General features: G+C 48.0%; 1 protein-coding gene across 2 annotated transcripts in view; it reads left to right on the top strand.

The window, feature by feature from the left end:
• Nucleotides 1–18,834, top strand: part of Dora (zinc finger SWIM domain-containing dorado) — a 32,698-nt gene extending 13,864 nt beyond the window's left edge. Inside the window, exons 2-19 of one of the 2 annotated variants that reach the window (XM_078181969.1) lie at nt 9,513–9,764; nt 10,149–10,324; nt 10,541–11,308; nt 11,369–11,620; nt 11,743–12,027; nt 12,197–12,880; nt 12,961–13,137; nt 13,236–13,422; nt 13,647–13,755; nt 13,853–14,018; nt 14,090–14,289; nt 14,485–14,977; nt 15,059–15,187; nt 15,254–15,476; nt 15,553–16,154; nt 16,266–16,636; nt 16,732–16,881; nt 17,152–18,834. In XM_078181969.1, the coding sequence (XP_078038095.1) occupies nt 10,187–10,324; nt 10,541–11,308; nt 11,369–11,620; nt 11,743–12,027; nt 12,197–12,880; nt 12,961–13,137; nt 13,236–13,422; nt 13,647–13,755; nt 13,853–14,018; nt 14,090–14,289; nt 14,485–14,977; nt 15,059–15,187; nt 15,254–15,476; nt 15,553–16,154; nt 16,266–16,636; nt 16,732–16,881; nt 17,152–17,218 (5,001 nt within the window). In that variant the 5' untranslated portion in view covers nt 9,513–9,764; nt 10,149–10,186 and the 3' untranslated portion in view covers nt 17,219–18,834. Of the gene's footprint in view, nt 1–9,512; nt 9,765–10,148; nt 10,325–10,540; nt 11,309–11,368; nt 11,621–11,742; nt 12,028–12,196; nt 12,881–12,960; nt 13,138–13,235; nt 13,423–13,625; nt 13,756–13,852; nt 14,019–14,089; nt 14,290–14,484; nt 14,978–15,058; nt 15,188–15,253; nt 15,477–15,552; nt 16,155–16,265; nt 16,637–16,731; nt 16,882–17,151 lie in introns of both variants that reach the window. The other variant, XM_078181968.1, reaches the window with a different exon arrangement.
• The last annotated feature ends 1,978 nt before the right edge of the window (nt 18,835–20,812 follow it).

The raw sequence follows: 20,812 nt of genomic DNA, 5'->3' as shown, positions 1-20,812 counted from the left end.
GGGGGGGGGGGCGAGCCGTAATTTCTCTTCCGCGGGTCGTAGCTACCCAACAATGGATCGTATGTGCGCCCCTCAATGAATAACTGATCCCCCTTCGAACGAAAAGTCTAGACCCTGACGGCAGGTACAGGTGCGACGACTCCCACGGCTCTTTGGATCATAGGTGAACCTCTATTCTCGCCTGGCTTTCGACGCTTTTATTCGACCGACTCTTTCCGATTTCAACAAATCATATTATACAAATGTATTTATTTTATAATTATACCCTAAAAAGCTTATATTTTCATTTATAGTATAGAAAAGCAACCGCATCATTAGGGTACTCGGTAAATTGCTCGTCTACAGAGCACCATCAAGTCTTAAAAAAGCGCGCGCGCGCACACACACGCCAAGAGAGGGAGAGAGAGAGGGGGGGGGGGGGGTTGCGCCGACCGTTTCGCAACCGGCTCGATCGTCAGGAGCAGGTGTTTTCCGTTCCGCTACCGTAACATTTATTTCGCGAGAAAGAGATCGTCCTGCTCCAGGTGTTTGATCGTTGTTGACACTCAAACAACCGGCCTAGGAAAAGAATTGTCCGTTGCGAGTGGACATCTTTCGTCGGCGATCTTTCCCAATTACGGCGACCACAAACAATCGTGATCGTGACATAGCGAGCTGAACAGTGATCGCGCCCCGGTACCAAACTCCTGCCGGCGTCGATTCATTTAGCCGAGGATTCTTCGTTGTCGACGTTGACGTCAGCTTTCGAGCTCATCTTGGGCCGAGTTTGCGGTTGTTTCACGAAACGCGACCGCATATGTGGCAGATGCCAGCTGTGGAGGCGCAAGGGCGATCAAGCGAGTTCATGGACCCGAGTATGGCCAATGGCTAATGACTAATGACTTTCGTCCCGTTTTAAAGCTGCGCGGCAGATGGGCAGATGAAAAACTGCCGACCAAGCTACTCCATTGTCTGTATTTTCACGCATTCTCCTGGTAGATTGTCTATTGACAGAGGACTCTGGAATCTCGAAGCCTCGTACCTGAGACCGCCGAGGGCCGAGACTCTTCCATAAAAATAGGATCCTCTCGACAAAGTCGAAACGAGACGTCGATGCATCTTGTCCCGCATCGCGTTATTGGCCGCGAATGGCCCTTGGCATCAAAGTTTCGAATGTACAACTCGTAATCCGAAATAATTTACGAAACATAAACATCGTTCGTCTATTTGAAATCCGATGTCGAACGAGACTCGACTCCGAATGGCGGACTTCGGGGGTCATACATAGAACGGTTTGTTGCGCTCGGTTTCCAAGATTCGGGAATGCACCTGAGAAAAGATTTAGTTGTTCATGGAAATTTGATGATTGTAAACTAAAGTGCTCGTAGATTGTCCTGCCTGTCAGGAGAGGTTCATTTTCTCGAACGGACGAAACGTCGCGCGTCGCAGTTAACGACGCCAAAGACTGCAGCGTATCGATGACGTAATTCGGAAAAAAATCGCGCAAACAATGGATCCGAAGGCAATCAAGAAAATGGACCGACCAAATTTTCCAATTTCTGTAAAAGCGATCGCGCGATCCATCGACATCGGAGAGACCCTGCAAGGGCAGGCTGGCGCGGAGCGTAGGTCAGCCTTGGAATTTCCATTTTTAGAAGTCGCAGCTGCATCGATTCATAAGTAATTTCCTGATGGCGACGATGGCTGCACGCGAAACGATCGTTCGCTGCCCGCCGATCATCGATCGACTCTCAAGGATTTTTCCCGAAGCGGCTACTGTTCCGCGAATGTTGGTTCCTCTCGGTCTTACATCGTGTAATCCGCAGTTGGAATTACATGGCTTCGACGAAAGCTCCGACACGAGCGTCCCGTAGCGTCGTTCCGCTCGTGAAACTTCCGTGTCGAGCGGAAATACTGCGCTCGTTCGACTCTGAGAGAAAGTCTCCGAGCTGAGACGACGATCCTCTTCGCGATCACCGGCCGGGAAAACGGAAATGGAAAGTTCTGATGAACGAAGGGAATTAACAAAATCCCGGTTGCTAGAACATATTTCAGCGAGAAACGGAAGCGAGCCAAGTCGTTCGAACAACGATCGAGTGTCCGGATCTTGATCTCCTTTGCGATCCTACCATTTACAGAAATTCTGCGATCTACGAAAATCGTTCGGAATACCAGAATGTTCGTCTTGTACGAGAATCGCGTGCCGATTCATTTTCGAGAAACTCGAACTTCCAGCTTACCACGGCGTAGGAGAAGAAGAGGGAGAAGAAGAAGCGCTCGGCGAGTCCGCGGGATCGCCTCTGGACGATTCCGTTCTGTTTATAGTCGGATTTATCAGATCTGAAAGACTCGGCTTAGCAAAATCCGTTTAACACAGATTTAGTCCGCTTAGACGCAGCCTAGACCTGACCCAGACCTCGTCCGCTTAATCCGACCGCGATAGCTTCGACCAAGGCCTAAGATGCACCTTCCAGACCTAATGTCGCGTTTTCGTTCGATCACGAGCTTTATTCGAGGAGCTTGAAAAAATTCCAACGAGTCGCTGTTCAAGTCATAGATAGAGCGACAACGATGAATAATGATATTGTTCGGATGGCCGAAGCCTTCGCAACAATATATTATTGGATGGTGCTCGATCTTGGTCGCGGAATCGATGAGGAGCGCGTTATTCCTTGTCTGTGCATCGTTATGTAAAAGTTGTGCAGATCGATTGCAGGAAGCAGTTGGCTAGTTCTCGCATCCGATCTCTTTTATACGGGCAGATTATCACCTATCCGAATGGGAAGTTATTGCCAACCGGCAATTTTGATTTTTAACCAAAAATAATTCGAGAATCGGATGGAAGCAACGCGGAGGCGTTGACAAGCGGACCAAGGGAAAGTAAAAAGTCTGCTTCGGTTTGCCGGCTTGGATGAAGAAGAAAGAGAGAAACGGGAGAAAGCAGAAGGGCTGGACGGGGAAACAGGGTCGGAGAAAGAGGGAAAGAGAGAAAGAGAGAAAGAGAGAAAGAGAGAAAGCGCGGGCGGCGTGCTCGTATTGAGATGTTTCCCTGTATCTGTATCCCTATAGACTATAGAGTATAGAGGAAGCTCGCTCGTCGTCATGACGACCGTATCGATCCGCACGGCCGCGGAGATATGTAAGAAACGATTCACAGTTAGCGAATTCTATCCCCGAGGCCGGGGCGTTAATGCGAATAGGCTGCCGCGAGAGTTGCGAAACTCGATGGCATCGACGGCCTCGACGACGCCGTGATAACACTGTTGCGTCGCCTCGCACCGCAGCCACAGCCACGGTGTCGTCGCACCGTTTACCTGCTACATTCTTAACCATGGAATCGAATAGAGCAATCACTCTGAATGTGTTTTATTATCATTCGTTACGAAGCATATCGACAAAACGTGTCACTATCATCGACGTCTTCTTTCTCGTGGCTTTTTCTCTGGCCACTGGAAATTTCGATTATCCGAGCTAAGCAGAATGGTCCCGGATGAAATAGCAACGGGTGCAGAATTTATGAACTGCTCGAGTTCAGGAAGCAGAGAGCCATGATTTCACATTTTAATTTGGATAATCCTGGTGCCAGCGAACGGATAGATACCCACGGGAGAGTAGTCTGTAGGCGGGGGAGTTCGTGGTTGTCGATGCGCGGATGTTTCCATCATTTTCGCGTGGTTCCTTCATTTCTCGTCGAAAGAAGATCGCAATCACGCAAATGGACTGTCGCTTCGCGTCGAGTTAATCTCGGCCGTCGTCGGATTCGGTCCTTGGTTCTTCCTTGGAGGAGTTTATTTATATTATTCTGGATCGCGACGGACCCACTAATCGAGTCCGCGAACAACTTGCCAAAGAAACGGCGAATAGCTAACGAAAATAGAGAGTGAGAGAAAGAGAGAGAGTGAGAGGAAGAGAGAGAGAGAGAGAGAGAGAGAGAGAGAGAGAGAGAGAGAGAGGGAGAAGGATCTAGACGCTTCGTGCTCGGGTCGTGTCGAATCAGAGAGCGAGTTCGGTCCGGTTTGTGGTTGTATCATCTTGCAGGAGATCATTATCTTGCCTGTGGAGGATGGACGAACTTGCTGATTTCTCTTGTCGGTATCTAAATAACAGTCGAAAGGGATAATATTCTTGGCTGACAAAATAGCACTAGCGATCGGGGATGAACAGTGTGTCGGTTGTCTCGCAAAATCGTTTGCGTACACATTTCAAATAAACTTCTCCAGAAAACCTGGTGAATATAGACAGATAGAGAGTAGCGAACAGGTTGATTCGGTTCAGGGAGGTTCCCAGTGGTTGTTGATCGAGGACGTGGCGCAACGAGAGCTTCCACACTTGTCCAATGCCCAGCAACGTGGTGACACTTGAAAAAACGAAACGGCTGGACTCATTGTTCGACGACGAACGAGGAAGAGGATGATGAATAGGGAGTTAATGGCGCTCGACTAAAAAAGATTAGACAGGGGGCGTTGGGGGAGCGACGAAACGCGCGTGCGATAGAGAGTGTGTGTGTGTAAAGGAGAGGGAAAGAGCGGGGTTCTTCGTCAGCATCTTCCGGCCCGATCGAGAGTGGATTCCGTTCGTAGCAAAGAACCGCTGATAAATTAAAATTCAGTTTTCCGTTTCTCTCGAATAGCATAGCGATGGTCAAAGGGCATCGAACAACGGGTTTAGAACAGGGAAGTTCTAATCGCTGATTAGATTGAGAAGAATCACAGCGCAACGGGTCAATGTCGGTTTGACAGATTGAATATTTTTGCTTCGAATCCTGAAGTTGTTGTCGTCGGTGAGTCTTCTTAACTTTGGCTTTTGCCTCCGAGAAAATTAGGGTACAATCGAGATTGAAGGAACGAAGGAAGGAAGGAAGGATGGAAGGAAGGAAGGAAGGAAGGAAGGGTGGAGGAGGGTAGTTGGCCCGCGCTAACGACGCCATCAACCTCCTAAAAAATGGAGGCTGCCCTGTTCCCTCGGAACAAGGGAGGATGAGAATCGATTCGAAAGGTCATTAATCCCACCTGTGTGCCAGATCCGAGGCTCGAACCGCTTCTCGTCCTTTGTCGATGACAGTCAGCCGAGTCCCCCACATTCCATACGACCCATGGTTCATGGCACACGGCACACAGCACACGGCGCAGCACGCGGGCAAGCAACAACCGCCTGGAAGCTCCACGAGATCTTCCTTTAGCCGGATCGTGTACGCGTTCGCGTTCACGGGCCATTAGTCCCGTCAAGCACATCCTATTACGCCCCGTGGCACGGATATTCGCGGAGGATCGGCCAGGAATGCCTGCATCCCCCGAAACCATCCTCTGTCCCGAGAACTTTTCGAAAAGGGTTTAAGGGTAGCTTTAATCAACTTTCCAGCGCAATGAAAATCCGATAGCGGACGAGTACTTTCACCGAATCAGAGTCCGATGATCGATCCATTTGCTCTGGAAACGTTTCTTACCTTGCCAGTAATGCGTCGATGACCTCGCGGTTTCCATTCCTTTTAACCCCTTCTCGATACAACCGCGCACTTGTTCCGCTCGACCCACTGCATTTTCGTTCCCAGTTCCGGATGGTACGTTCTTTTCATCACGCCACAATCAAAACCAAAACAAAAATCAACGCGTAATTCCGTTATTCCGCGAGTTGGCAATTGGGATGTCACGGTGTTAGACGCAAAGTGACAGAGAGACAGAGAGAAACGTCTTCCGCTCGATGCGTTTCCTTTGTAGAGTTCTTTCAACTAATATGTAGTTGGAAAAACAACATGGATTAGAATCCGGCCCGGTCGACCAAAACCTGATACCAGAAACTGAAACACCTGCAATGGAAATTGCCTGGGTCCGAGTTTGGGTTCGTGTTCGGGTTCGGGTTCGTGTTCGGGTTCGGGTTCGGGTTCGGGTTCGGGTTCGGGTTCGGGTTCGGGTCCGGAACCCGGACTCGTTTTCTTTTCGGTCACTCGGCAGCGAAAACGTGCGTCGGTCTGACCCCGGGAGTTTTATGGAATCTGGATAGCGAGACGGTATGCGCACCCGTGCCTGATCATATTTCAATCTATGAGATCATGGCCAATAGGAAAATCGTAAGCGGTAAACGGGGCTCCATCGATTCCGCGGTTGAACGCACGTGATCTTTCGATGAGAGTAGTTTCGCAAATTTTCGGAGACTTTTACTCGATTAACTCGACTCGAATTTAGATAATGATAGCCGAGTAATCTCACGCTCGGAAATGGCGGGGATGATACGCGATAGCTCGGTTGAATTTCATGTCTGAACGAGCCGTTCTGTAACGCGTCCAATAATGCGAGGCGGGCTGCAACAGGTACATCCTCGCAGTTCTGTTCCCGATAGGGAACAGATAAGGCGAGGCAAGGAGCCATCGATGGAGAACGTAAGCTCTGGAGAAACGGACGGACGGTATCCTGTTCTTCGATCGCGCATCGAAACATCGAAACATCCCTTGCCGAGTAATTTTCACTCGATTTCCGGCAACTACCGTACCGTTCCAGGCAACTAAACCCATGGCCTCCAACGATCGGATCGTTCCAACTAGCCGTGTCTAAATCGTCGCGTATGTCACGGCGCACTCGTGTCGGTCGTTCACCTCATGTTACTCGTTTCAATTTTCAAGCAGCTCCTGTGAAAAAACGAGCAATGGTATTGAAAAAAAAGAAGAAAATACACAATCTAGTTTGAAGATCGTAGAATAAAATTCATTTGATAAAAAAATATTCTCCTTCCGATGCATAACTTATGGGTCGGGTAGATCGATCGCGATAACCGATACTTTTTATTTTCGTCCATGCATGTCGTCTCAGAACTTTAAATCGTATCGTGTATAGAAACTGAAGCATAGTTTCGTATTTAATAAAGAGTGTACAGTTTAAAACAGTTCCTCTCTGGTTAAGGAGTCCTCTCTAGCACAAAGGTGATAAAAATTGTAAAAATTTTTGTCGGCTTATTCCAGCATGTTTCTGAAATCGGTCAGGTAAAACCGCGGCAAAAGATCGTCCAGTTGCGTACACGAGGGTGGAGCTTCCTGGCACCGATCCTGCTCGTATTTTAGGGTCCTAGTATGCCAGAGCACCCTGGAAAAGGGATCTCCAGCGACCCCTGCCGCGAAAAGCGAAATGAAGGATAAACAGATACTTTGCCGTAACACAGTATGTCTTGTTGTCGGGGTCTGAGCCCCTAGTTTCCTCTGAAACCCAACAAGGTGGGGAGAGGTTACAATCGAAAGGAAACGAAGGTAGACTTTTCTTTGGCACCGATGTAATCTCTTCTCCTCTAAAGAGCGGGAGCGAGAGCGAGAGCGAGAGCGAGAGCGAGAGCGAGAGCGAGAGCGAGAGCGAGAGCGAGAGAGAGAGAGAGAGAGAGAGAGAGAGAGAGAAAGAGGGGGGCAAAGTTTTTACGATTTCACCTGTGGGAGGCATCTTTGCGAACTCAACAACTGTCTCGCGATCGGATGAATACGGGAGTGTCGCTCAAGCGGGACGGCGATAGATTTCCTTCTTGCGACCGATATTTCCGGGTTCAATTCTCCGTGGAAACGGTAATTCGATGTCGACTGATTTCCCAAGCATTCCGACCATCCCAGCGATCCCGAACCCCGACCGAGCCTAATGGAGATATCGGAGCTGTGCAGATAGCCCCGGCGGCACCCTTCAAGCCTCGTACTTCAAGCTTCGATCCGACAGCCCCAGAAAACTTGAAAGCGGGTTAAGGAAATTGCGTGTCCGACCGAGGATCGTTTCGATTGAAATTCCCGTCCAAGGGAACCAATCGAATTTCTCGCTGATTTTTCGTATTCTATCCGGCTTCTCGAAGAATCGTCAATGGACAGAGTCAACGCGGATTTTACGGAAGCCTTTTTCTTTCACCTTTTGGGACATTCGCACCATCTGCATCGGTATCGGCGATTACACGATTAATACGAATAACCAAGGAATCGAAGATCCAAAGATGGGGATATTTTCGATTTCCTTAGGTTCGGGTTGAAAAGCTTCGAAAATTCGCCTCCTCGTTTCGACGTTTTCGGATAAGGATAAGGCTGCATCTTGGCTTCGGAGGATGTCCTGCTGCTCGCAGTCGCGATGGCTTCGACACAAAATGTACAGGCGGGACGTGCGCCTATTACGGTGATTTCGATGCTCGCCCGCCGTCTATCGATCCATCGATTCCGATAACAGGATCTTCGATAAACTCCGAGGAACTATCGAAATCGTTTCCGGTCTTTCGAATGTATCCGGAATCATCCGAAATTCTGCTCCTTTCAGTTGATCACGTCTTTCTTATTTGACCGTTAGAAGGCTAGACGCTCGTTTTGCGTCGATCGATCCGCTCCAGTTTCCATCGACCTGCTTAATAATGAAAAAGATGAATTCATAAAAGTATGATAACCACGATCCCGGGATTTACGCGGTTCAAAGATGCAGCGTTGTTGCAAAAAGTTCGAGAAGCGCAAAGATTGACTGTAGTGTAAAGAAAGCTAACTGTAATATTAGAAAGATCAACGTCTTTCGAAACGAGAATTTTCATGTTGTTTCGGTACTCGTTGAATTTGTCGAAATTCGGTTTCTATTTAATCGGCGAACATTCGCAAGCGTCGGAATCCGATTGTAGGCCGGAAGGAAATCGAATCGATGCAACGTGTGCTGCCCACAGTTCACCGCTCGATCGATCACTCCAGTACGCCAGAATTTCAGATAGAATTTCCCGACGGTCGTTGATCGAATAGAAAATGCGTTTTATATAGCGTAGTCTTGCTCGGCATTTTCCCGGGCCGCTTCTCGTCCCTCGATAAATTCTGCCGATCGCTTCTCCCGCTTGAACTCTCGACGCTCACCGTTGCGACGTGTATCGCGCGTCGTTTGGACGAGAACCTGGCAGCTTCGATATACCCGCACTTTGCAAAAATTTCCATTAATTTCCCCCTTTTGTTTTTCATGCAAATATTTGGACGATCGATCGGACCACCGGCCGCCGCATGCCGATCGAGCTTTCGCCTGTACAACCTCTGTCTCGCCCTGTCCTTCGTTTTAACTCTACTCTGCAACTCGCGAATTTTCTGCACTGCAGAGATTTCAGGGAGAACTCTGAAATAGCAACCTAAAATTCTGTCGTAATATTCGCAACGTGCAAAAACGCGCGAATGCTACACCTAACAAATTCTACCAATTTTCTCTTCATTCCCTAACGTTCTCGTGCAACTGACAGTGTTTCCGGTTTGCGGTTGCGAGTCGCGAGACACCGATTCGTTCTGGACTGCCGTTTCGTTTCTCGGTCGAGTCGTAGCGTAGATCGGTCTGTGGAACACGAACGATCTCTCTAGAAGCGTGATTTAACTTCTTTATTGAGTTTCCGCGTCGCCGTTGGTGAAGCAGACACAAGGTACAAGCATGTTCTATCGTTGGACGATTATCTAAATAAGCATTAGATTCGCCTGGTTCTCGAGAGTCGCAAAGTCCCAACGACGACGACGACGACGACGACGACGACGACGACGACGACGACGACGACGGCCGTGTTCAATTCTGGTTCGTTTTCCTCAGATGGACAAACGGTGTCGACGCTGTGCGAGCTTGCGGCGCGTTGCGTGGCCTCGCACATCCCGTTCGAGCTGGTGGAACACGTTTACCCGCCCGTGCCCGAGCAGCTCCAGCTCAGGATAGCATTCTGGAGCTTCCCGGACAACGAGGAGGACATCAGACTCTACTCGTGCCTCGCCAATGGGAACGCGGACGAGTTCCAGCGGGGAGAGTACCTCTTTCGACAGAGAAGCGTCAAGGATACATTGCAAATCGGTAAGTGAAACAACGGTAAGCGAAATTTCTTTCACAGGGTGGCGTTCGAGTCTCGACTGCGGCGGCACTTTCACTTTGTTTCGCTCCGACGGAAGCAGCCGTGAACTCGTTCCATGTCCACGAACAAGGAAATGCAGATTCCCGAAGATAATTCGAAAATCAAAGTACATTTCGCCGTTGAACAGTAACCCAGTGCCCATCAATGCCGCAGGATCCTCGGTCCGATCCAATGCCCCGTATTTCATCGCGTTCGCAAGGAAACTCGCGTTTCGAGCTCGGTCGTTTTTCAACCAAAGCTAATCGTTTATTAATCGTGTCCCCTCGCGATCACGGATTCTGGCTTTTCAGACTCGAACTATACTTTCGATTGTTTGCCTTTGACAGGGTTCCACCTAAGCGCCAGCGTGAACTCGCCGACGCTGATGAACGGCGTTAGACCGCAGTTCAACGTGGCCGTGACGTTCGATCGCCGGAAAATTACGTCTTGCACGTGCACCTGCTCCTCGAAGGCCTACTGGTGCGCCCACGTGGTCGCCGTGTGCCTTCACAGGATACACATGGTAGGCAAAAATGTTCGGATCGTGGTAAGCTCCAACGTTTCTAAAAAACTTGCGGGCAAACAGAGGTTTGAAACAAGTCGCGAAAAAAGCTCGCGTTCGTCGCATGAAATGCGAGTTCGGCGTTTCTAAAGTTTCTTGGGCGATCAGAAACGATAAACGATGTTTGATCGTTTGTATTGTTTATCTCGTCGTTGACCGTGTTCTTTTTGTTGTCAGTCGACCCAGGTGTGCCTAAGGGCTCCGGTCAGCGAGTCTCTGTCCCGACTGCACCGTGAGCAACTGCAAAAGTTTGCGCAGTATCTGATCAGCGAGCTGCCGCAGCAGATCCTGCCGACGGCGCAACGTCTCCTCGACGAATTGCTGTCGGTGCAGCCGAGCACTATCAACAACTACTGCGGCGCGCCGGACCCGACAGCAGGACCATCGGCTCACGATCAGACGTTGTGGTACCTGGACGAGAAGACGCTGCACGACAACATCCAGAAGATCGTGATCAAGTTCTGCGTGCCGGCTCCGATCGTGTTCAGCGACGTCAACTACCTAAGCACGACGGCGCCTCCGGCGGCAGCGGAATGGTCCTCGCTGCTGCGACCTCTGCGGGGACGCGAGCCCGAAGGGATGTGGAACCTGCTGTCGATCGTCAGAGAGATGTTCAAGCGAACCGACCGCAACGCCATACCGCTACTCGAGATCATCACCGAGGAGTGCATGGCCTGCGAGCAGATCCTGATCTGGTGGTTCAACACCAAGTTGTCGTTGTTGAACGGGACTGGTTACGGCGGCAAGAACAGCATGAGCAGCACGGTGCACGCCTCCCAGCACGCGTGCTCCTCCCTCTGCGACGAGATCGTCGTTCTATGGAGACTGGCCGCGCTGAATCCTGGCCTGTCGCCGGCCGAGCGAGATATGCTTCACAATAGGTTCATCGCGTGGCACATGAAGATCATTGGCAAGGTAGATCGTTGGAGGAAGATCGTTGACAAGGTAGTCCCTTTGTTTCTCTTTACCGACAAGCCAGCTCCATTAGCAACGCTTCGGTTCTAGGTGACCAAGAGCCGAAGCAACTCGGTGTCTCACAATTCGCACAACAGAAATTACAGCGGCGGACACAAGGAGTGGTTGGATTACGACCTGGCTGATTTCACCGGTTTCAAGTCTGCTCTAGAAGCCTGCTACCTCGACTGGGAGGAGTACACCTTGCCGGGTATCACGTACATTGCCGGAAGCAATCCCATGTATCATTGTCCGTTCACTTGCTTCCGGCGCCTCGGGGATCCCAGAAACGAGGTCAATCAGGTATCGAATAATCGCTCCGAATAGTTTGCGCCACCACTCCGCATCGGTTTACTCAAAATTCAAATTCATCGTTTTCGATTAATTTAGTATTGGGATCGCTATAAAGATTATCGTTGCGCCAGGTCAACTCGAGTGCGGCTGTGCTCAACTGTCAACCGCCGATGTCCCATCACTACAGAAGACGGTCGTTGAGACTGGGTTTGGTGGAGTTCGTAGAGAGAAAGGCGATGAACTTTGACAGCTTGTGCGATAGAGGAGGAGGCGGAGGTAGCGGCGGCGATGGGAATCGGAGCAGCGTCAGCTCCGAAGGTTTCTGCGAGAACGAAACCGACATAGCCGACACGTTCGAACCTCAGGTGGTTCTCTTCAACTGTGCTCATATGAATAGCTGCGCGGAGGACTGGCAGGTAGAAACAACGGCAAGATGTCAACGCGTTCTAAAGATTTCAAAACTCTCCACGTTATCGAAGACGTTCGACTAAATGAAACCGAAACACCACGACGAACGTGTTAAAACTAGTTAAAACGGATTATCGTTGGCCACGCGCCGATTTTTTATTCGCAAAATTGTTTCAGGAGGGCAGCGCCGGCAGCGCCGGCAGCGCTGGCAGCGGTGGCAGCGGTGGCAGCGGTGGCAGCGGTGGCAGCGGGGCCAGCGGGGGCAGTGGTGGCAGCGAGTCGTCGTCGAACAGCAACGAGAGCCTGAAGAACACTCGAGATTCGGACAACCACCGACCGATCGCCTCCTCCGAGACTCATAGCGATAGTAGCGATAGTAGCAATAATAAGGCAAAAGCGGAGTTGAAGCGCAGCCGCGCGGCCAATGTCGAACACCGTGAGAAGTCGCGGGTAACGTTGCCAAAGGGTGACAACGTCGAGGATAAGCAGGAGACCGACCTGGAAAAGGATCCGTCCAGGAGACCGTCAAAGGACGAGAGTTCTTCATCGAGCAGCGACAATCCATGCTGCGACGAGTACCACGTTTACTATTACGATCCCAAGGCCGTCGCGAGCATCAACGGTGCAAACAAGGACCCGGCGTCTTCGGGTACGCCGAGTGTCAGCACTATTCTGGGAAATTTGACGAAAATCGAGGATCCCTGGGATATTCTGTTTGCCAGGGCGGAAGGACTCTACGCTCACGGACACACGCGGGAAGCTTGTATCTTGGGTGTGCAGCTAGGAGAAGAGCTGCTGGCCAATCCCCCCAATCTCATGATCAACAATCCACGCACGCCCGTTAAATGGAGGAAGAAAAAGGTGTCTAGTTGTTTCATCTGCCGGGCGTACGTCGACAGAATCGGAAAATGATCAGACCGTCTCTTATTCTCTTGTTCCAGCCACAAGTGAACTCGGTGTCTCATTATCTTACGAACCTTGCCTCGGCCACTTTGGCAAAGTGCTGTTTTCTCTGTACGGTTCTCGCAGAAAATCCGGAACATCACAATCTAGCATTCAGGGTGGGTCTGTTCGGCTTGGAGATGGCTAGGCCTCCCGCCAACACGAAACCTTTGGAGGTAAAGAACCGCGTGTTCCGTTGCCTTGGACCGTCAAGTTTCCTCTGACGCGCGTATCGATGATATACCACTTGTTGTTTCACATTCTGTTTCTCCAGGTGAAATTGGCTCATCAAGAAAGCGAACTGGTAGGATTGTTAAAGAAGATCCCACTTGGTCCAACCGAATTGGCCATCGTTCGACAGAGAGCCGAACAATTGAGGGACGGGGTAATAAGATCCAGGGGTCCCGCATTGCTCCCCCTGATGCTGGCCAGTTTCATATTCGATGCTCTTAACACAACAAGTACGAATGACTTTCCGCCGTTTTCTTTCTTATATATATATAAATATAAATATAAATATTTATATTTATTTGTTTTTACACGGGCATTGGGGAGTGGTACTCGCGTTTTATATAGGCTAGACGATAATTCTTTCAGACAAGAGAGAGTTTAAATTTTTACGGTAGAGGCAGGGAATACAAAATTGTGGAATGATGATTCGCAGGTGTAAAACACCTGCCCACAGACGTTGACGAGAACCTCGGGTTCGACGCGGCCGTCACTGTACTGGGGCTGAAGGCAAACGTGAGCGAGGCTGACCATCCTCTACTCTGCGAGGGCACTCGACGTCAGAGGTAGCTCTCTCTCTCTCTCTCTCTCTCTCAATTTAATTGTTCCCAGACCGTTTAAAGAAACTGTTGCCGGTAACCGTGCTCTTTTTCTCTTGCTTAGAGGGGACCTAGCCATCACGTTGCTCGTCCAATACAAGTCCGATCCTAACAAGGTAGCCAGGATCATGAAGAAATTGCTGGACCCCGACGTTCATCAGCTAATCAAGTCACCGATTATTCCCTTGTTCTATTTTGTCCCCGGGGTGCCAATACCAAAGAACAGAGAGGTAATGATTTAGATCGTGTCTTAATAAACCCGACAATCTTAAGGATCTTGTGCTAACAACTTGCATTTCAGGCGAACAGACACCTTCGCGACGAAAAGTGTCGGTCTCTTCCTCTCGGTGGCACGGACGCTCGAAACGGTGACAATGTCGTCGGCACCAGTAGCAGACCGCACAGTAGCACCAGTGCAGAATTGGAAACTGGAATGAGTGCGCTAACGGTGCAACCGCAGATCGTTCAGCACACTGTGTCTACCAGGACAAAGGAAACAAGGTTTTCCACCTCTGAAACAACATTCTCTAGTTTTACCATATTCCAGTTTTACTTTGACAAAAACGATTTCTTTGATGTTGATTTTATAAACTTGGAGGTGGTTGTGGCGTGGTGGCGGTGAAGATGATGAGAACGAGTCTTGAAATTTCGACTGTCTTATGCGTCCCTTTTTTTCTTGTTGTTGTTCTTGTTCAGATACAAAAGTAAAAGATTCTACCCATCCATCCCGAATCAGCCATCCGAAGCCGGGGCTCACTTCATGTGCGAGCTAGCAAAGACGGTTCTAATGAAGGCTGGCGGCAGCAGCTCCACGTCGTTGTTCAACCCATCGTCCACTAGTTTGAACCATCATCGTCCACACAGGGCTCTACACATGTGCGCTTTCCAACTCGGCTTGTACGCTCTAGGACTTCACAATTGTGTGACGCCTAATTGGCTGAGTCGCACGTATTCGAGCCACGTCTCGTGGATCACCGGCCAGGCTATGGAGATCGGATCGTCGGCGATCTGGTTCCTCATCGACAGCTGGGAGGGACACTTGACGCCACCGGAAGCGGTCAGCATAGCGGACAAGTCCTCGAGAGGAAGTGACCGGAATATGGTGATAGCGGCCGCAGAACTGGCATTGTCTTGCTTACCGTACGCCCACGCGTTGAATCCGAACGAGGTTCACAGAGCTCTTCTACAGGCAAGCGATGTCTACTTTTGTCTCTGCAGTACTCTCTCCCGGTCTTCCTTGACTCCGACCGTTATATCTCTTTCGTTTCAGTGCAAGGAGCAGAGCGACGAGATGCTGGAGCAGGCTTGCATCACCGTGGAGAATACTGCGAAGGATGGGGGCGTCTATCCGGAAGTGCTGTTCCAGGTTGCCAAGTATTGGTATGAATTATACGAGAGGGTGAGTAGATCGAGATCAGATTCGAGCCATTAGCTATCAACAGTATCATGAAATATCGATTGAAAGGCGGAGAACGACGGAGTGCAGCAGGACGACATGAGCCACGATCCTCTTCAATTGGATATGAACAATGTGTTTATGATGGAGCTGGAACCTGGCCCGCCAGTCGACATGACGAACGGACAGATGATGCCAGGTCCGACCCAAGCCGTGGTCGTGACCAGCACTCAGCCATCCCCGCCACCATATTCCACGCTGCCAGCCATGAACACGCAGACCACTTCATTGGGTAATTCTATTGCTAGCTCCGTATAATATAGGCACACGTTCTTTCCAGATTAGTTGATCGTGATCTCCAATTTCAGGACTCGATATGCATACACCGTATCAATACTTAATGCAACATCCTTATCACTCTGTCTCGACGTTCGATGACACCACGCTGCCGAACACGGCGAGCCTGACACCGGCGGCATCGCATATGGAATCGTATGCGTACCACGCGGCATTCCCATCCCATCCGGGACATCCCCAACATCCCCAGAATCCTCAACGTCCCCAAAATCCCCAACGCCCCCAAAATCTGCAACGTCCCCAAAATCCCCAACGCCCCCAAAATCCCCAACGTCCCCAAAATCCCCAACGTCCTCAAAATCCCCAACGTCCACAATATCCTCAACGTCCCCAATATCCCCAACGTCCCCAATATCCCCAACGTCCCCTAAATCCCCAACGTCCCCAACGTCCCCAACATCCCCAATATCCCCAACGTCCCCAACGTCTCCAACGTCCACAGCATCCTCAACATCCACAACATCCTCAACATCCGCATCATCCCGCGCAGACCGCGAAACCGCAGTCTCTAGTGAGACCGCAACCACAATACTACACGCAGCCTCCACTACCTCCACCGTCACCGGGTGGTGCGGTACATCTGTTTCCAGTTAAACAGCCTATGCCAGTTAACGTAAGCATTATCTGTGTTCTTCAATCATCCTAAGATTTTCTACACATTTTCTATAACATTTATAATTTCATCTCTTTAACCTTTAGTATAACGGTGGAATATTTATTGAAGGTTCATAGACAGCAGACCCAACGGTACAGTCCACAGAAATTCCGGGCCCTGGTCTCGGCCTATCGCGTAGGGATGCTGGCCTTGGAGACTCTAGCTCGCAGAGTGCACGACGACAGACCGCAGGCGAAGTACGCGCGGAATCCACCTTACGGGGAAGATGTGAAGTGGTTGCTACGAGTCTCGAAACGCCTCGGCACCCAATACCTTCATCACCTTTGCGTTTGCACCGTAAACAGCATCGTCAGTCCGTTCGTTCTACACGACGTTGTGCTGGAAGCCGCGCATTATCTAGCTAGAAATAATCATGCCCTCGTGCTGCAACACCTTAGATCGGCTTTTCTCGCGCCTCTCGTTCACAAATGCCAACAAATGTTAGTATCGCTCCTCCTCCGACGTCCGTCCAAACGTTTCATCGCTTTTGTTCTCTGCTTATTTCTTGACTGGGTTGACAATGTTTCCGACGCAGGTACATCCAGTGCATGCATCAGAAATTGTACCATTTGGTGGCTGTCGAATACGAGGAGTTCGCCAACATCGTTTGCGCTGCTAGGGCAGCGTTTCATATCACTCCCGAAGGACCCGTTCAGTTCAAGGAGTGGCTACAATCTGTTAAAAGGTAATTTCTTGAACGGTTCTACGATATAGCGCTTTCAGCAGTATACGAATCTCTGGTAGACGGATACTCTGTCATTTGAAAACCAAATATTCCCAGGTTCGATAGCAAAGATCCTAATTCGACATCTAAGTGATCGAAATCGATTTTCAAAAGGCCACAAACATTATTGTTTAAACTACGTCGATAATGTGCAATCGGTGAAGCACGAATTTACAGTGATCCTGTAATTAACATCTAGTGGTTGATGATTAACGATACTGTTTCTTGTAGAACGCAATCGTGCAACAAAGAGCTGTGGGCACAAATCAACGCGGCGCTGCAGCAGAATGGCATATGACACAGATCGGAGCCAGGCGAGATGTGGCACTACTCCCTTCCGCATCTACCGCCACCACCTCCACCGACAACGACGGCGGCGACCCTCGTTCTCCAGCATCCCTATCATACTTGTACGCACGTCAAGGTTCAGGATTTTCACAACGACGCTCATTGTCGACACCCAACGACGACGACGACGACGGCGACGGCGACGGCAACAATGACAACGACGACGACGACGACGACGACGACTACTACTACTACGACGACTACGACGACGACGACTACGACGACGAACCAGGCCGCGACTCGAGCGGTCGATTTTAAACGTCGACAATCGCGTTCGTATAATCTTCGCTGGTGGAAACGGAGGGAAGGAGATGGAAGGAAATGACATGACTTGCTGTAATTGTAATTGTAATTAAATGGCGTTGCGCGAAATGAAGAGAGAAGGGGAAAGGAACGGAGAAGAAAAAGGAAACAAAAATAGAGCCGAAAAAAGTATAGAGGATAAAGAATGGTCTCGTCGGACAGTTGTCAGAGTTTTCCGCTTTTCGAATCGTTCATCGACACAGTGGTTTTCCCGGGGGAGTGACAATTATCGAAGAAGACTAGCGATTACGAAAGATAGCATATTATGTGTATCGTAGACGCGTCGTGAAGGCACACAGACACCATCGCATCTTCTTTTCTTATGCGCATATTAGAGAAATAGAGAGTACATAAGAGAGGGAGAGGGAGAAAAACAAGAAATATACAGAGAGGGAGACAACAGCAAACAGTAACAAAAATTGGGAATTGAAAGAAAGAAAGAAGGAACAGGTACGGGGGAAGACAAAGGGAGACAGAGAGCAATGTATTATTATTATTATTATTATTATTATTATGACTATTATATTATTACTATTTTATTATTATTACATTATAATATTATTATTATTATTATGATTACGATTATTACGGGATCATCGCTAAATCAAAATTGATTAGGATTTCTCTCTCCGGACGTACGCGCACGTTCGCGCGAGATCACCGTTGCAATTTGCGACAAAGACAGAGACGAGGACCGATGACCAATGACCGAAACAATGGACAGAAGATAAAAGGAAGAACACACTCCTACATACATGCTTCCCAGAGAGACATATGTACACGCGCACGTACACAAGAAAGAGGGTAACCTTCGCGGGAAGAATCACATGGCGCGGTAATCGTTTCTGTTTTTAGTTTAAGACTCCGAGACAACGTGTTTAGCCGCGATTAGATAGGAAATGTTATTTTCATTCATATAGATAGGATGAATTCTTGCGTCTTATTTTACATTTGTAAACAAGGTAAACAAATTATCGATGACGAACGTATATTTATATATATAACGATGATATTAAGGTCAGATTCAATACGATAAGTGATATAATTACGTAAATATTCTCGTGGTCAACGATCAATTTTTATAGTAAAGATGAAACGTTTTTACTTTTTCCTTTCTCACCCGAAGATAAAAACGAAGGATAGAAAGAAACAAAAAAAAAAGAAAACTAGAACGGCTACAGAAATCACGATCCGAGGCCACTTTTCTTCCCTTTTTCTCTCTCGTTTAACTCTGCTATTGATTATACAATATTGTTTTTTCAATTAGTCTTTTTTGTCTTCTTTATTTCTCATTAACCTCCTTTTGTATTATTATTATTATAAATATTATAACGATTATTATTATCAGCATTACAATCGTAAGCGTATATAGTATACACGTTCGCAAAACAATATTCTCTCGTTTCTTGTCGTCACCGACAACCCGTAAACAAAATGATCTCTGTAATGTTTAAATTAAAATAATTTGAAATATAAATAAAGCAAAATTATATGGCTGATGTCACCACCCTCGCACTTGTGCCATCCACATGCCCACGCAACTACACCAGTCATCATCCAGCTGAGGAAAAAACTGTGAACTGCGAACACATGCGATACAGAAAATGTGTGATTATATATTCCATTTGTTTCGTATTCATTTCTGTCTACGTTTGTTCCGCACCGTGTCGTCTGGTTACGCAGCCTTTAAATTAATACCGCGCTGTTTGTTTTGAAACAGAAAACACGCTCCCGCCGCGTTTCGTTTTAGTGGACGAGAGAATTTGTACGAGAGACAGAAATGTCAGGCTAGAATGTCATCCTGGCCGCCTGTATTTCAGGATCGACAGATGTTTTAGACAGGAATCGGGTGTCCGGTGTGATAAGAAAGCAAGCAACCCGCGGAAACAGACGAAACGAACCGTCAACAAATGGTCACTCTACCACTAATTCAGGTTATCGTATATTCGTTCTTGGGGAGAGCGACCTTAAACGTAAATGCGTTCCGAAACGATACAGCGAGATTACATCCGTATCAGAGATAGCCGATATCATTGCCATGCGTATTTTAAATGGACCTGTGCACGTGTAATTAATATATCCACAATAGACACGCGTTCTCACCTATCTGTAGAATAGAAACAGTACACACGATGTACAAATTGAACAAATATAATCGTTTCGATTAATATTGTTGGAGAACACCGTTGGCTTGGCGCGTTATACGACGCAGTATTTTATTCTTAGTCTACACTATTTACAATTGCGTACAGAATATCTTTATAATACAATTCCTTGAGACCATTTGATCGCTCGGCGTCTCGATCACAACTGTCGACTGTCGGTCGGTACAACGGTTCCGTGACAACCCTCGTCTTCAGCTATTTCCTTAAGGGTTGTCCACTTCAGGACACTGTCACATTACGACGACTTCACATTTTGGACAATTCGCCGTAACAATATATCCGATTTATTTCAATAAATATTCCCCGGTCTTACAAGAAATACCCGGGGGGGGGGGGGGGATTACAATTTCTCCGCGAATCGCGGGCGCTAATAAATGATATATAATAGATTAGTTAAATTACTCCATGGTATCTTTGGCAATATAGAAAATATAAAATTTGGCAAATATACAACGAGAATTAAATAAATAGATAAATATATACATAGACAAAATCGAAGCATTTCCGCGGTAAACAATAAATATATAAATAAATAGATAAATTAATTAAATAGTATGAAATTGGATAGTGTAAACATATAGATGACGGCAACAAGAATATATATTTAAATATATAAATAAATAGATAAATAAATAAATAAATAAATGGACCGGATATGTACATGACCAAATCGCTCGGTCTTGTCGGTATGATCTCCGGTATTATTTTTGTTTGCTCGGTGTGTGAAATCGGAGGATTCATGGATGTCCGCAAACTTCGCGTCAACGTCCTTTTGTTAACTGAATTAATTTTCTATCGTAACTCGATTAGTAGAATCATTTTAATGGCGATTTTATTGCGAGAAACAAAATTATAGCCATGTTTCAACTGTAAAGATATGAATATGCAGTTAATTATATGAATTATTGAACGCCTAGTCGAGAAAATTATATTTTTTTAGCAACACCAATCCATTCGATACTTGTTTTGCATTTCAAGTGGCTGCCTCCGTACTGTTATGCATCATCCCAAGTATTACAGATGTTACTGGGATTTAATCACCAAAACTATTAGTCATACTTCACTCCGTTTCGGCC

The sequence above is a fragment of the Augochlora pura genome, chromosome 5 (genome assembly GCF_028453695.1).
Source record: "Augochlora pura isolate Apur16 chromosome 5, APUR_v2.2.1, whole genome shotgun sequence".
NCBI classification, from domain to species: domain Eukaryota; kingdom Metazoa; phylum Arthropoda; class Insecta; order Hymenoptera; family Halictidae; genus Augochlora; species Augochlora pura.
The sequence above is the reverse complement of the archived record's forward strand: the minus strand, read 5'-3'. Positions and strand labels throughout refer to the sequence as shown.